The 15,041-nt window shown below is 38.0% G+C and overlaps 1 protein-coding gene across 10 annotated transcripts in view; it reads right to left on the bottom strand.

Moving 5' to 3' along the window:
• The window catches only part of Dnm3 (dynamin 3), a 587,991-nt gene that overhangs the window by 342,359 nt on the left and 230,591 nt on the right, over positions 1 to 15,041 (bottom strand). For all 10 annotated transcript variants that reach the window (XM_021265417.2, XM_021265418.2, XM_087194095.1 and 7 more), the window contains 2 exons: positions 11,484 to 11,570; positions 3,356 to 3,426 (listed from right to left, as the gene is read on the bottom strand). In XM_021265417.2, coding sequence (XP_021121076.1) covers positions 3,356 to 3,426; positions 11,484 to 11,570 — 158 coding nt within the window. The remainder of the gene's footprint in view (positions 1 to 3,355; positions 3,427 to 11,483; positions 11,571 to 15,041) is intronic.

The following is a 15,041-nucleotide window of genomic DNA, read 5'->3' as shown; positions in this document are numbered from 1 at the left end:
ATCCAGCACGGCAGAATAAATTCTACAGTAGAAAAGAATTTTGAGATGTCCTGAACGCTACTCTGACACTAAACATTCTACTGATCTAATTTTAGAAATTTGATTTCCCTTAAAAAAAGTTTTAGAACAAAAGAAATCATCCCAGTTTAAAACAAATGACATATGTAAAATACTATGTCCATCACCACCCTATAAATCTGAGAGGTGTCCCCTTCTCTTCTGGCAGTTCTCTAAAAAAAAATCTCAGGAAACAAATGCTCATTTTCTTCAACCCTAGATTTTAATTTTCTATCTTTGGGACTAAAAATACTTACATAATTGTCTTCAAATATGGCTTGACTTTTCTTCCTTGATGGGAACCGCATTCCTGCCAACTTTAAAATTTACAGCTACAACCATATTTTTTTAATTTTTAAAAGCATAGCAAATACCACAACCCATCAAAGTGATTCTGAAATGAGCATTTCCTCATTTTCATAATTATCACATGTCACAGTTAAATGTACTTCAACTCAGCACACAAATGGATAGGAGATTGAGTCTTGGTGCAAAACATCATTTTTGATGATGAATACTAGGGGTTGGGAAGGCAGGATAAAGGGAGGTTGGAATTGATCAGCACTTTGAGTCGATACATGCACGTAATGAAATGTCACACTGAATCCCATTAATTAGTATATGGTAATCAAAAATAAAAACATTGTCTTTGGAGATGATATTAGCAACTAAAAAAATCCAGTAGCAATTACCCTACTGTATTTTAGTCATTATATGTTTTATTACAACATAAAATGGTGCATCTAGAAACCAAATGTGTGTGTGAGTGTGTGTGAGTGTGTGTGTGTGTGTGTGTGTGTGTGTGTAGAGACAGAGACGGGCTCTTATTCTTACAGACTACATCACAGTTTTCTAAAGTATGTCCTCATAACTTCAGGAATTTGATCTCCCGACAACACTGAAAGGTATATAATACAGGAATTATTTAGTATTCCATTTGATAAATCAATATATTAAGATATGGGAAAGCTAAATGCCTTGCCAGAATCCTAGAAAAAATGCCCAGACTTGTGACTCCCAGATCAGTCCTTCAGAGGGTTTAGATGAGACAAGAAATATGCAAGGAAAAAAAAAAAAAAGAAATATACAAAGTTGTTGGATTTCTACAATTTTAACAATGAATTTTTTTCCTCTCCCCAACATCACAAAGGGTCATAATCTATCTCACTTTTTACTAAATGGGAACAGTTACCTGGATTACAAGGAAACTGTAACAAAATTCTGTTTGAAAGTGTTACATTTGAAAACACACATGCCTTTGAGAACATAGAAATCAATATACTATTACAATTCCACAGCTCCTGGGTAGAAAATACTGAATTACTAGGAAAGAATTAAACTCTATCCCACCTATCTTAAAAAGAGAGAGAGGGCTGGGGATTTAGCTCAGTGGTTCCAGCACCTGCCTCACAAGCGCAAGGTCTGAGTTTGATCCCCAGTACCAAAAAAAAAAGAGAGAGAGAGAGAGAGAAAGGGGAGGAAAGAAGAGAAGGAAGAGAATGAAAGAGAGAGGGCCAAACAAACAAACAAAACACAAAAGGAAAAAAAAAAAGGTAATCCAGGGGGGAAAAAGTTTCAAAAAGAATATAGGCAACTCTTTGTTTAAATTTAAATTGTGGCACTGATTACATAAATACATTAAAAACTTGACTTTTCCCAAAGGAATCTGTTCTTTTCTCTCTTTCCTCCAGAACTGAAATACTATGACAAGGCAGCGATACAATGTGTTTTTCACTTTTAAGCAGTTGTGTCAAGTTTAAATCTACATCTGCTACGCTTTTATAACTGGCACTTGTGATCCATAAAAATAAACATGAAAGGGACTATTCCCGTTATTTTTCAAGGATTTGTCTTTTAAATTCCTCAAAGAGGCTAGCGAAGCAGGTAGCCAATGTTCCAGTTTAAATGGTTACCTATGTTCCCCTATACTTTTTAATTATTAAGCAAGCTCCCAAAAGGCAACAACATCTTTTTTCTTTATTTCCTCTCATGGAAACCGAAGTAGAATTTAGCATAGGCCTCTTGGTGCTCACTGATCGTGAGGAGGTCTGGAAGGAATTCTGGGATCACCCTTCCAGACCCGGGGACAAGAGGACATATGAGTCGGTGCCATTTTGCAGAAGGAAATGAACAGTGCAAATGGTGAGAGTTATGGGTGCTCAGGGGGAGGGGACAGATCTGTGTGAAGTCCTGGGGGCCAATCCCTACCTAGAAGATGGAGTAGGTAGCCAGGGAAACATACTTATCACTGTCTTCTAACAAGTACATCCATACTACACAGACAGAAAGTGATCAAGGAAAACTAATTTACTACTCAACACTAATAACTACTAGGTACAAAATATATTTACATTACTAGCTAGGCATCAAAATAGCCTAGATTAGACTGAGATAATTTATGTTGGGTAATTGGGAATTTTCCCCCTAAAACATTCCTATAATTTCCCAGACCACTGTTCAATCACTTGGTCCGTTTATCTATTTCTCCTAAATCAAGGTATAATAGTAAATTAGTCTGACATTTGTTATGTTTTATTTTTTATTTGTCTCTGTTCTATAGAAGTATAGTTACAGTAGAAGTACATGGGTTCTTATATTTTATATTTTTTATAAAATAGACTATTTTATAGACTTGAAATTGGAACCACTTGCAAGACCTAAATATCACTAGAGTTAGAATATGATACTTTAAATTAAACAAAAATTGATTCCAAGAAAACATAGTGAATTCAGGGTGCTGAAAACATCGCATGATAAATAATATACTAATAACTAACCATAATATCCATATGACAATACCTGTGAAGAATAGCAATATATATGAATAATATATAAGCTATATACATGTGATTTTTAAAAAGAGAATGTCCAACCCAACTGATTAGATCTAAGTTCACAAAGGATCATTTTTAGAGGCCTCTACATTCTGATTTAGAGAAATCCTAACAATTTGTATCCTATGACTTGTACTTGATACTTCAAATTCATGTGAGACATTGTTTCAAATGAATTTTAAATGTACAGCTGTTACTGTTATCTATGAGAGTTCAAGTACAAACTGCAGATTGTATTCCAGAAATAATGAGTATCTAGAACATAAGTCTTCAAATGCTTTATAACAGAGCTAACTATAGTACTTGATTGAGAGATTAGTAATTTGCCCCTTGGCCTTGGAGTCCAGACCTAAATAAGTAGAGACAGTACTTTCAACAGGTGGTGGAATTATAGTAGAGCTTTAGTGTGTGTGTTCTATACAAACCAGCAGGAATTGACAATGACAATCAATTATTTCACGTACTTTGCAAAGCCAATAAAGTCTTCATGGTTGGTGTTGATGTAGGAAACTTGAATGTCAATCAACAGCAGTACCTGTAAGGCAAAGAGAATCACATCACTGACATCCATTTTAAAAATTCTCAAACATTAAATTCAATAATTGTCTTTAAATTATTTATCTGTATTTAATGTTTTGGAGCCAGGTTCTCTCTATTCAGACTGGTCTGAAATTCACTATGTAGCCTAAACTGTCCTGGAAAATGGGGGATCCTCCTTTCTCAGCCTCCTGAGTGTTGGGATTACAGCAGGCCTGGCCTCTGCATTTAATTTTTGTGATTTTTCATGAAAAGTTACACTGATTTTTCTTCATTAGACCCACACCTTTGCACTCCAAATTCAGAAGTTAAAAAAACTAAATGAAAAGTAAGTCGATAATTAAATCAGACACTATTTGCTAACTAAAATTTTTCTGTTCCTCCAAAACATAGCACAGCATTCAAGAGGCAAGTACATGTAAGCAATATTACTTCTTGTTTTTTCTCTCCTTTTCTGAGTTCTTTCTCTGCAATCAGAAGTATATTATCAAGCAACTGAGAAAGGCAATACACAACTAAAAATAAAACCTCCCTTGAGGTCAGTAGGCTTCATTATCAAATCAAAACATCAGCCAGGTCTCCGAAAAAGTGTCGCTCACCAGAGGGATCTTCCTTGACCTATCTAATTAGCACTCTCTCTATTTTAGCATCGTACCCTACCTTGTTTTCCTTTGGAGCACTACTATTACCTGACAGAGCAAGTTTCTGCAGATTTGGTATACAGGCTGCTAGAGCCCCCAGGCAGTGCCTGGGACCTCAAATGCATGCAAGAAAGATTTATGAAGGAATGGATTGAACATATGTCCGGGCACCAGAAAATGTTCTAGTCCTAAGGTACTTGTAAACTAAGTCAGAGATTTGGAAGGCCTTCCAGCGGAAAAGTATTCTTTAAAGGGGAAATGAGGAGGCTGAGAAAGAACAAGAGGGGAATGGAGTAACCAGGAACTATAAGAGAGAGGGTCTTATTCCAAAGACCTCCAACAGTGGGTTCTGCTTTCTACATGCCCTCAACTGCAAAGTACCTCTTTCCAGCATGGTGAGGCTTGTTGGGAGCGAAAAATACATAAGAGCCACTGCCTCAATACCTCCAGAGCTCCACGCTTTGCCCTGTGGGATGTGCATTTGATGACCATAATGAGCATTTATACATTGCCTGCCTTCACAGAAGGTAACACATGAGTGCATCAGAGTCCTTCTGGCTAACAGTTCGCAGGCACATTGGACATTATGCTCCCCAGTGGGTACTTCCTTAGGAAAATCTTCTCTAATTTTCACTCCTTATCCTTCTGCAGGACCAGGTTGGACCATGCTATGACTCTCAGATAGTCTGGATCCCATATTCAGATTTTACATACATGTATCACAAGATGTTATTGAAATATGCAGTGAATGTTTAAATTTATTACAGTAAAAGACACATTGCCATTAATCCCACTCAAAATATTCCTCCTGACTTTGAACACACTTGTTCTATCATTCTTGCCACTTTCTGACGCAATTCTAGAAGTCCTGTTTGCTGAGTGTCTTTGTGTGTTGTAACTAAAAAAAAAAAAAAAAATACACTGCTGTTGTGGAGCCCCGTCCATTGGAAAAGCAGCCTCCTGAAAACATTATAGTGCATCCTCATCACCTTATTCACTGGGTCTGGGACCATGCAACTTCTGACTCCTCCTCAGAGCAAAAATGACCATGAAAGGTAAACCTTTTGAATTGATTCAGAACATCGAGGCAGACATGACAGCACAACTAAAGACACTCACAAAAGAGGACTTTGAGAACTGCTTCAGAAAGTGACAAGAATGATAGGATATTTGCCTCTCTCGAATGACCAGTGATGTTGAACATTTTTCATATGTTCATTTGCTATTTCTACTTCTTTGTCTGAGAAATGTCTGTTCTTTTTAGACGCCTATTTTTGGATTGGGTCTCTAAATTTGGGAGATCTTATTTTTAAGTTCTTTATAGATTCTAGATAGTAGACCTTCGTCTGAGGAACAGCAGGTGAAAATTTTTCCCACAATGTGGGTTGTCTCTTCACACTGCTGGTGGTTTCTCTTGCTGTGCAGAAGCTTTTTAATAAGAAGAGATCCCACTTGTTGATTGTTTGTGCTAGTTCACGGGCAACTGAAGTTTTGTTCATAAAATATTTTCCCACACCAATGTCTTCAAGAGTTCTACCTAACCTCTGTTCAAGCTGATTCAGCATTTCTATTTTAATATTTAGATCTTTAATCCATTTTGATTTTAGTTTAGTGCATGGCAAGAGATATAAGTCTAGTTTTAACCTTTGGCAAGTTGAAACCCAATTTTTCCAGCACCATTTATTAAAGAGGCTATCTTTCCTCCAGTGAGGGTGTTTGGCTCCTTTGTTGAAGATGAGATGGCTGAGTGTGTCTGGAGTCATTTCTGCATCTTCTAATCTGTTCCACTGTTCCTCAGGTCTGTCTCTTTGCCAGTTCCATGCTGTTTTTATCACAGTAGCTTTGTAGTATAGTTTCAAGTTGCAGGTTGTGATGCCCCCTGCCATGTCTCTGTTGTCTAGAATTGCTTTAGCTATTCTGGGGCTCTTCTTGTTCCAAATGAATTTTTGGATTGTTTTCTCAAGGTCCATGAAGTATGCTGCTGGAATTTCAATTGGTATTCCACTGAATCTATATAGCAGTTTTGGAAATATGGCCATTTTCACTATGGTGATTCTTCCTACCCAGGAGCAAGAGACGTCTTTCCATTTGCTGATATCGTCTTCAATCTCTCTTTTCAGAGTGCTATAGTTTTCAGAGAAGAAGTCTTTGATTTCTTTTGTTAGGGTGATTCCTAAGTATTTCAGTTTTTTGGATGCTATTGTGAAAGGAATTGTTTGCCCTATTTCTCTCTCAGTGAGTCTGTTGTTTGTGTAGACGAAAGCTATTGATTTTTGTGTGTTGACCTTGTATCCAGCTACCTACTGAATTTGGTTATTAAGTCTAGAAGACTTTTGGTGGAGTTCTTGGAGTCTTCTATGTAGAGTATCATGTCATCTGCAAATAATGACAATTTGACTTCATTTCCTATCTTTGTTCCTTTTATTTCTTTCTCTTGTCTAATTACTGTGGCTAATGTTTCCCAGACCATACTGAACAGGAGTGGTGATAGTGGACATCATTATCTTGTTCCTGATTTTAGTGTGAAGGATTTCAGTTTTTGACCGTTTAGTATGATATTGGCTATTGGTTTTTCATAGATGGCTTTTATCAGATTGAGGTGAATGGCTGCTATCATGAAATCAACCAATAACAAATGCTGGTGGGGCTGTGGGGAAAGAGGAACCCTGCTCCACTGCTGGTGGGAGTGTAGATTGGTGCAACCACTGTGGACATCAATATGGAGATACCTCAAAGAACTAGGACTGGAAGTCCCATTTGACCTAGCTATTCCCCTGCTGGGGATCTTCCCCAAAGAATTAAAAGAATCATACCACAGTGATATATGTCCATCCATGTTCATAGCAGCACAATTTGTAATAGCTAAAACTTGGAAACAGCCCAATTGCCCACCAACTGGAGACTGTATAAAGAAAATGTGGGGTTTTTTAAATGGAGTACTACTCACCCATAATAAATGAGAAATTAGAGAAATTTATTGCTAAATGGATGGTACTCTTAAGTGAAATAAATAGGACACACATGTGTAAATACTGAATAGTTTCTCTAGTGTGAGAAACTGAAAGTGTAAATAAGGACTAAAAGGTATAATAGATAACGTGAAATAGGAAGAAAAGGGGAAAAGGGGAAGTTGGAGGGGTAGGGGAAAGGAAAGAAGGGAATGGAATTAGTATGAGAAAATGGAAAAATGGAAACAAAGCCTTTACAAATAGGGGGGGATGGAGGGGTTGAAGGGAGGGCAGAGGAATGGGGAAAAAATAAGAACCAAGAGAGATTATGTAAAGGTGCAGATTTCCAATGATGAATGTCATTATATTGTATACCTAAAATGTACCAATAAAATTAACTTTAAAAAAAAGAATGATAGGATAAATGCGCTCAAATTGAGGGGGAATATTTTAAAGGTGTTTAATAGCAATTTGACTTTTACTGTAATAATTTTATTAAAATTTAAGCATTTACCATATGTTTTGATCATATCTCACACACCCTGTGCTTTTTAATTTTGCTGTGTACTACAAATGTATTTAATTATTGCCATAATTTTTGTTTCCTGTTTCTCTTTCCCAAGACAATAACCTCTATAGAAGCAGGGACTATGCTTGTCTTGTTCACTAGTTTATCGCCAGAACCTAGAATGATACATGTAGTGGGTGCTCAATAAATATTTGTAGTTTTAATTTTGTAACTAGAAGAACAATTTGTCTCAAAGGGAGCCATGTATTCATGTGTCTAATTATTGTTTCTTAGTCAGTACGTAGTGTTATGGACTCCGAGGCTTTGCTTTTGTGGCAAATCTCAACCAGTCATCTGACCAAATATTGCTAAGAGTCACAAGGGGACTTGTCAAAAAAAGATTTAAAAGTTCACTCTGAATCCAAGCTCAATACCAAAAATACATTCAAAGCACAGGGGCTATTGAATCAACAATATCATATTTACATGAAAGGCTTTATATCATTGGATGCAGTTCTATCTCTGAAAGAATACTGAAGATTTAGGAGGAGTGACTTTTTATTAGATTAATTCTAGAATTGCTTCTATTCGTCCAACAATTAAGCCAGATTCTGTTAAATATTATATTCCTAAACCCATTTGGCCAGGACTTCTTGCTAATAAACCTGTCATATTTAAGTATAAATAAATTGTTGCCACCACAAAGAGTAAAATATCTACAAAGTCCTCAACATAACCAAAGGTTGTCGCATCTTGGACACTCACACAAATTAACTTGGACTGCAGCATAGGGGGAACAAAGTAGAAAAAAAAAGTTATGGCTGTTCTTATTCATGCTCTTGGAAATGGGGAAGCTATGCTCACACTAGCAAAAGGGCCAGGTCACATATAGGGGATGAAAAGGAAAACATCACATTTTTTGTCATTTTTTTCACTTTCTCATAGTTTCCCATTATACTTTCACCCACCATTATTGAATATTTAGTTGGAGAAAAGTAAAGTTACTCCTGGAAGCAGTAGCCATCCACAGAATCAGTCACTTTGACATGCAATTAAATGTATGGAAACCCCTAGAAGAATAGCTGGTGTGCATAGATGCTCCAAAATCTTTGTTTAAGAAAAAAGCTCACGGACAGATTTATAGTTTCCCATACGTTCATTTTGAGGATGTTTCCCTCATCAAGCTTCCTGAGCAGAGGTAGTTAATTATTCTCTTATTTAAAGAAATAAAACTGTAAGAATGCCTCAAAACAGTTCAGGTGCAGGGGCCTGGGGAAACGATTCACCCTCATCAGATACTGTACTTCAGAAGTACCATATGGCCCAAGGCAACACGTAGTTCAGAAATTAAATGGAAGATCATATTACCAAAACACATGTTTCTACCACAGCACACAGCTCGGTATTAGAAGTGACCACTGCCAGCCCCAAGAGGCGGTTGGTAACTGTCAGAGCAGGCCATCTGAGGTTACCGTTCAAGAGGAAGACACCTGCCACTTCCCTTATCACACCTGAAGAATGGGTTCATCCCTTTAATTAATCCAATTTGTAGAAGAAAGATGAGTGTCCTTGAAATCAGAAAAGGTAATTGTTATGTTTATCATACATCATAGCTCTTTGAGAATAACAACTAAAATTAGAAACTAAGAACTGTATTTGGATTATTTCATTTCATCCTCACAAAAATGCCTCTGAGTTAACTCATTATCCCACTTTTAGATGAGGAAACTGAACTGTACAGATAGCAAGTTACAGGTTAAATATCAAGTAAAGGGTAGAGTTTGGATGCGAAGTCGGGTAGTCCGAACCCAGAGTCAACAATCTGAACAAAGCTGGAGGGACTCATCTTGACGTGATGGTAGCCATCTTGAGTCACAATTTCCATGACTGCCCCTGAGTAACCCTGGTGGATTCCTGTCTACCGATACATAGTTTCTGAGCATGCTATAAATAGACACACCCACTAATGTGGTCTATGGAGCTTTAGGATCCGACACTGGTGCCAGGAATGTGCCTGGCTCTTGAGATAAACTAGATGCATTCTGGCTTGGATGAAGTCCCTTTTCCTGACCATTTCATAAGCTCCTATCTCTGACTCAAATTCCAGGTATTCACCTGGTTTTGTGGCCACCCAGGACCACATTGCTGTCAATAAAACCCCAAGAAACTGCACCCTCCACATTGGATATGTCTGCCTCTTCCTTCAGTCTCATGGCACACTGGAGCCGGTTCTCATACACTGGACCTGGTTCTTCCAGAACAAATGCTAAATTTGAATATGACATTTTAGTGAAACAAAAATTATGAAACATGAAACAAGTCAACAACTGACATTGCTATAATCACAAAGATGTTTAACAATTGTACTGTTTTTCCTTCAATGTTATTTTATGGAGTATCCCTAACAGGTAAACAGGATTATTATAGTTTGAATCTTAATTTAATGATACTAAATTAAAACAGCTTATTTAGTTCAGTTTGGGTGTGCAGCTGATTTCGAAGAAGCTAAGTTTTCTTGGTCCGAGACATCAGCTGGGGAAGGAGGGCACCTCTAGCTTGGAGCCACATAGCTAGCCCCAGGCTACGTCTCAGGGACTCAGGCATCACTACTGACTTGTTTACTGCCACTAAGTCACAACGCCTATCATTTCTACTTCTGGCTTCATAGCTATCCAAGATTGTGAAAGCTGGAAAACAAGTGAAAACTATAAATAGTGGTTAATTAACTCTCAAAGCACAATGATAAAAAGTAGAAACAGTGAGTCCCACGGCCCAAGCAGAGAAACAGTTGCTTCTGGAGTCACTCAGCGAAGTCCCGGCTGCCGGCCCCCAGCCCTCCGCCTCTCCACTTTCTCCTCCTCCCTCCTGCTCTCCACCGCCACCACACACGCTGCGCTGTACACATCTCTTCCACTGTGGTTTCTCTCTCGACTCCTTTGCATCTTTTGCCTTTCTCTTTTTCTCCATTCTTCCCCTCCTCCCCTCCTTCTTCCAACTCACCTGAGAATCACACAGTCTTGAAACCCTAATTTATAGAGGTTTTCAGAGATCACATCAACATTTTTATCAACATCCCAATGCTGTGCATGGGAAAACAACAGTCCAAAGAAGTGATTTACACATGAACATGTGGTTATTTAGTGGAGAATGCATGTCCTAAGTCAAATGTTCTCTCCACCATGTCACACATCCAGCCTTATTGTAAAAGTTAAGACTATCTGAAAACCTTTGTATTTCCTAATATTTTATAAGTAACTGAGAAAATCCATTTAAATATGAGAAAATTTTATTTCCATGTAGTCCTTCTTTTTAAAAATGAATCCTCCTCACCTAACAAATAATCTTTCCAAATAACAGAGCTAGGTTTAGAAGACAATTTCAAGCTCACTCCATGCAAAATAGTAAGAAATGTTTAGAAAACCAGTTCTTAAATTCATTTTCACTCGTAAGTTCCATGGATAAGGTGATTAAAAGCTATGACTATTCTCCTCAGTAAAAAAATAAAATCGCTCAACATTTTCCATAGCATTTTAGGAATTTATGAACATCCTGGAGCCCATATGTGAGTCCCTTAAAAGTTAAGAATTCCTCTTAAATTAAAAAATGTGGTGTGTTTCTGAATTAGTAGTTTTCAAAGTGGGATGTATATATGCTAGGAGGTGTACATGATGATTATGGAATGTTGAAGGAAAAAAATAATGAAACTCTTTTTTCTGATTATAAACTTCATTCTTCTAAAGTCTTTTTATTTCTTATGTATCTGACATGCATAACAGAGTAGTATAGTAACAGATATATTTAATTCATTCAAAAGTAGAAATGAATACAACGTAGTTATATGTTCCACTATCTTTTCCATGGCTAGGAAAGGCGAGGCTAACTGCTGGAGACAGCAGACAACTTCTTAGACTTTCGCTTCCCACAAGGGCCCTGCCCACCAGGCACAGTCTCTCCTCACCTGGTCCTTTGTCTTCCCTTCTCGCTCACGAATGTGGTTAGCAACGATCCTTTCTGTTTCCTCACAAAGTCTGGGGAAATTTGCCAGCTGTAAAAAAAACAAAAACAAAAACAAAAACAAAACTAAAAAATCAGGTCTGAGTGTTTATAATACAGTACTCAAAAGATTGTGCTATGAAAAAGAAAAGCAGAGACAGATTATGCTATTTTATAGAAGATACTAGTTACAATTCTAGAAGCAAAAGTGCAATGTCAAGAACTCCTGCAGAAGAATGTCCAAGTGATAAAAACGCCTCCACAAACTATAATCAGTAGCTTGTCATCTAAAAGGAGATACTTCAAAACCCGCACAGCCATCCCTAGGAATAAAGCCAGAACCTAGGTCCTATCTACCTGGGGACTTAAAATCTCAAGATGAAGAAGATGGAAAAGAGGATGAGGAAAGCAATAATGGCTAACATTTATGTAGTACTTACCATGGCACTTCATGAATCATCTCACTGAATATTCACAACAATCATAAGAAACAGACCTGATTATTAAGCTCATTTTACAGAGGAGGAAACTGAAGCACAGGGAGGTTAAGCAACTTATCCAAAACCATATAGCTCAGAACTGGCAGACCCAGGGTTTCAACTCAAGTTTTAGGATTCTAGAGCCCAAGGTCTTGCTCATTATCTGGTGAACATGACTTATTCCATGAGTCACAGAGATTACTATGATGTTTTGAAAATTCTCCCCAATAGGTGTATATACATACACATTTTTATAAAACTGTAGAAATAATGCATGTTGGTCATTTACCCCATCATGCAGATAATTGTCCTAAAGACACTCTGTAAAAGTTAAACATTAATTACAGTTTTCTTCAATACAAGGAAGAAAATAGGATGCTATGGTAATGGTGAAGGAGCCCTAATCTAGAAGAGGAATTTAATCAGACACAGCTGTTGGGGAGTGGGGGTGGGGAATGTAGAGCTTGTCAAGCACAGGAACCACATAAGTATCTGATAAAGTCAAACAGATTAATGTAGATCCACATAAAGAATATAATGTGGTCATTTCAACTCACATTTTTAATAATATCTATTGATATGGTATTTGTACTATGATGCTAAGGGAAGAAAATTAGCCCATTGAATAACTGATCTGATTATATACAACTGTAAACACATACACACAGTTACACATCACCCTATTCCCTTGATAATCTTCAAGGATACAGCCCAAGAGCTTTACAAATCCCAAAGTGCTTGAGTAATACTTGAGCACATAATATTTGCCTAAACTCCTTTAGATGTGGCTGCTCTGTGGTTGCCCAGGGTCACTGTGCCTGCCATGTTTACAGCTTGTGTGATGCATAATGGTGTCTCTCTAAGGTAACAAGCCCCTGTGCTTCAAAGAACTATCACAACCACCAGCTCACCTGCTCTCCTCATGCTACACATCTACTGGCTAGATAAGGGAAGAGATCTGCATAAACACTTCTGAATGTTAATCCATACTGAGAACTCTGAATTTTGCACAGTTTTACTCCTCTGTGTTTCCAAAGTTAACTGCAGTGGATATAGAATACTTTTATACCAATATCATAAAAATATAGAAACCTAGCTGCCTTCATCACCTCAAAAGTCATAATCCAGTGTGTCTTCAGGAGGCCACCAATGCCTCATTTTTAGAGTGATAAGAATTTGCTCCTATCTGAGTCCTGTGACATATACTTACAGGAGCTTCTTTCACAAATTACAGTTACTGCAGGATCCAAATGAAGCTTCCATCTCCCATTTTAGAAACATCCACGAGGGACCCCTTTTGACACTGTATATTATCATCCCCAGAACCTCTTTTGACACTGTACATTATCTTCTGTGAGGTTTATATAAGGTTTCAGAGATGGGAGGGACAGATACTCAATACTGGTCCTTCTTGACTAATACAAACCTGGGTGGTACATCTCACACTAACCACCTACCTGCTTGGGGACCCCAGAACAATGGCTTCTCCCCTGCACCCAGACAGCATTCCCAGCCACCCAGGCACCTTGCTCTTCAGTTACAGCTACACTGTTAGAGAATCACACGCCACAGAGTAGTGACTATGGGAGGAGCAGTGGTCTACCAAGGAGGGGTGGGATGCCTTTAACAACATTGAGGATTTCAGCAGAAGGTTATTTTTAAAACCACCAAATAGTAGCGATATAAATATTTATTCAGAAACTAAATATTTGACAACTGAAGGACCCCAGGCCAGTACATGGCCATCATTAAGTCAGGGAAAGGGCAAAATGACAAGAGTATCCCATGAAGTAGAGTCATCTAAGAATTCCTCCAATTTACTGGCCTTGGCAGAAGAACTGGCGTGTGTGTGTGTGTGTGTGTGTGTGTGTGTGTGTGTGTGTGAGAGAGAGAGAGAGACAGAGAGAGAGAGACAGAGAGAGAGAGACAGAGAGAGAGAGAGGGAGAGAGAAACAGAGACACTGACTCAGACAGAGACAGAGAGAGATCTTTTCAACTTTACTACCCTAGGGCTCAATTTTACCAAGAACCTGACTGAGTCCTTAATTTTGCACCTACAATTACAACAACTGAAATCAATAAGCCTAAATTCTAATCACAGCAAAAGAAAAAGAGAAAGACCAGAAGAACTGTCTTCATGGAGAGAAAGGAGAGAGAACACTCAGCAGAATAACACATAGGCATCAGAAAGTGATCAGACTAGCATAGTCGCTGGCTGGATGGTCCAGAAAAGATGGGAAAGCAGGGCGGTACAATTCTGCTGGTTTTACATGTTGGCTTTCAAACAGAAAGCTCAATTGTTTGGAAGAAGGAGAAAAAGTTCTGCTGATGTCCAAAATGATTTCTGATGAGGCTTCTCACCACTCAGGGCACTAGCTCACCCAACAGGAGTCCCTCCTCGCTCTGTGTGGCCCTTTCCCTAACTTTAAGACACACTCAGCTCTGGCTGCTCAGGGCAATCTCTGGCCTCTCCTCTAAGGCTTCTAACTGTATTTAGTTTCCTCAGTTATTTAAATCAGTATAACTTTTAATGTCTTTTGCTCTGAGTGTTGAAATAAAATGGTTTTGGGTGTTTTTGTCAAGGTCATCAAAATTCTAAACATGTATGTTTAAATGATATTGACCTAGAAGACATCATCCTTCGACCTTTATTCACTGTTGATTCTATAAATATTCTGTAAACTGATTTATGTATGATCAAAGAACTAAGGATTTGCTATTAGTTAGAATAATTTTATTATCCTAAATTTATATTGTATCAGTCATTTATTGGGCAACTGCTATTGGCCAGTTTGTATCAGAACACCTGATATTAAAACTTTACTATCTTGGGCCAGGGATTTAGCTCAGTGGTTCCATCACCTGCCTCACAAGCGCAAGGACCTGAGTTCAATCCCCAGTACCAAAAAAAAAAAACAAAAACAAAACTTTACTATCTTAAGTGGCAGGTCAACTGTACAGATAAACAGTCAAAATAATTGGGGGGGCAGGGAGTGATTGGCTAACTATGCTATTAACACTTCCAGTCCAAACAGTTCATCTAT

This window comes from Heterocephalus glaber, unplaced genomic scaffold, assembly GCF_053883595.1.
Source record: "Heterocephalus glaber isolate CG9 unplaced genomic scaffold, H.glaber_assembly_v1.0 deba00001600, whole genome shotgun sequence".
NCBI classification, from domain to species: domain Eukaryota; kingdom Metazoa; phylum Chordata; class Mammalia; order Rodentia; family Bathyergidae; genus Heterocephalus; species Heterocephalus glaber.
Note: the sequence above shows the minus strand (reverse complement) of the source record. Positions and strands in the feature narration are given on the sequence as shown.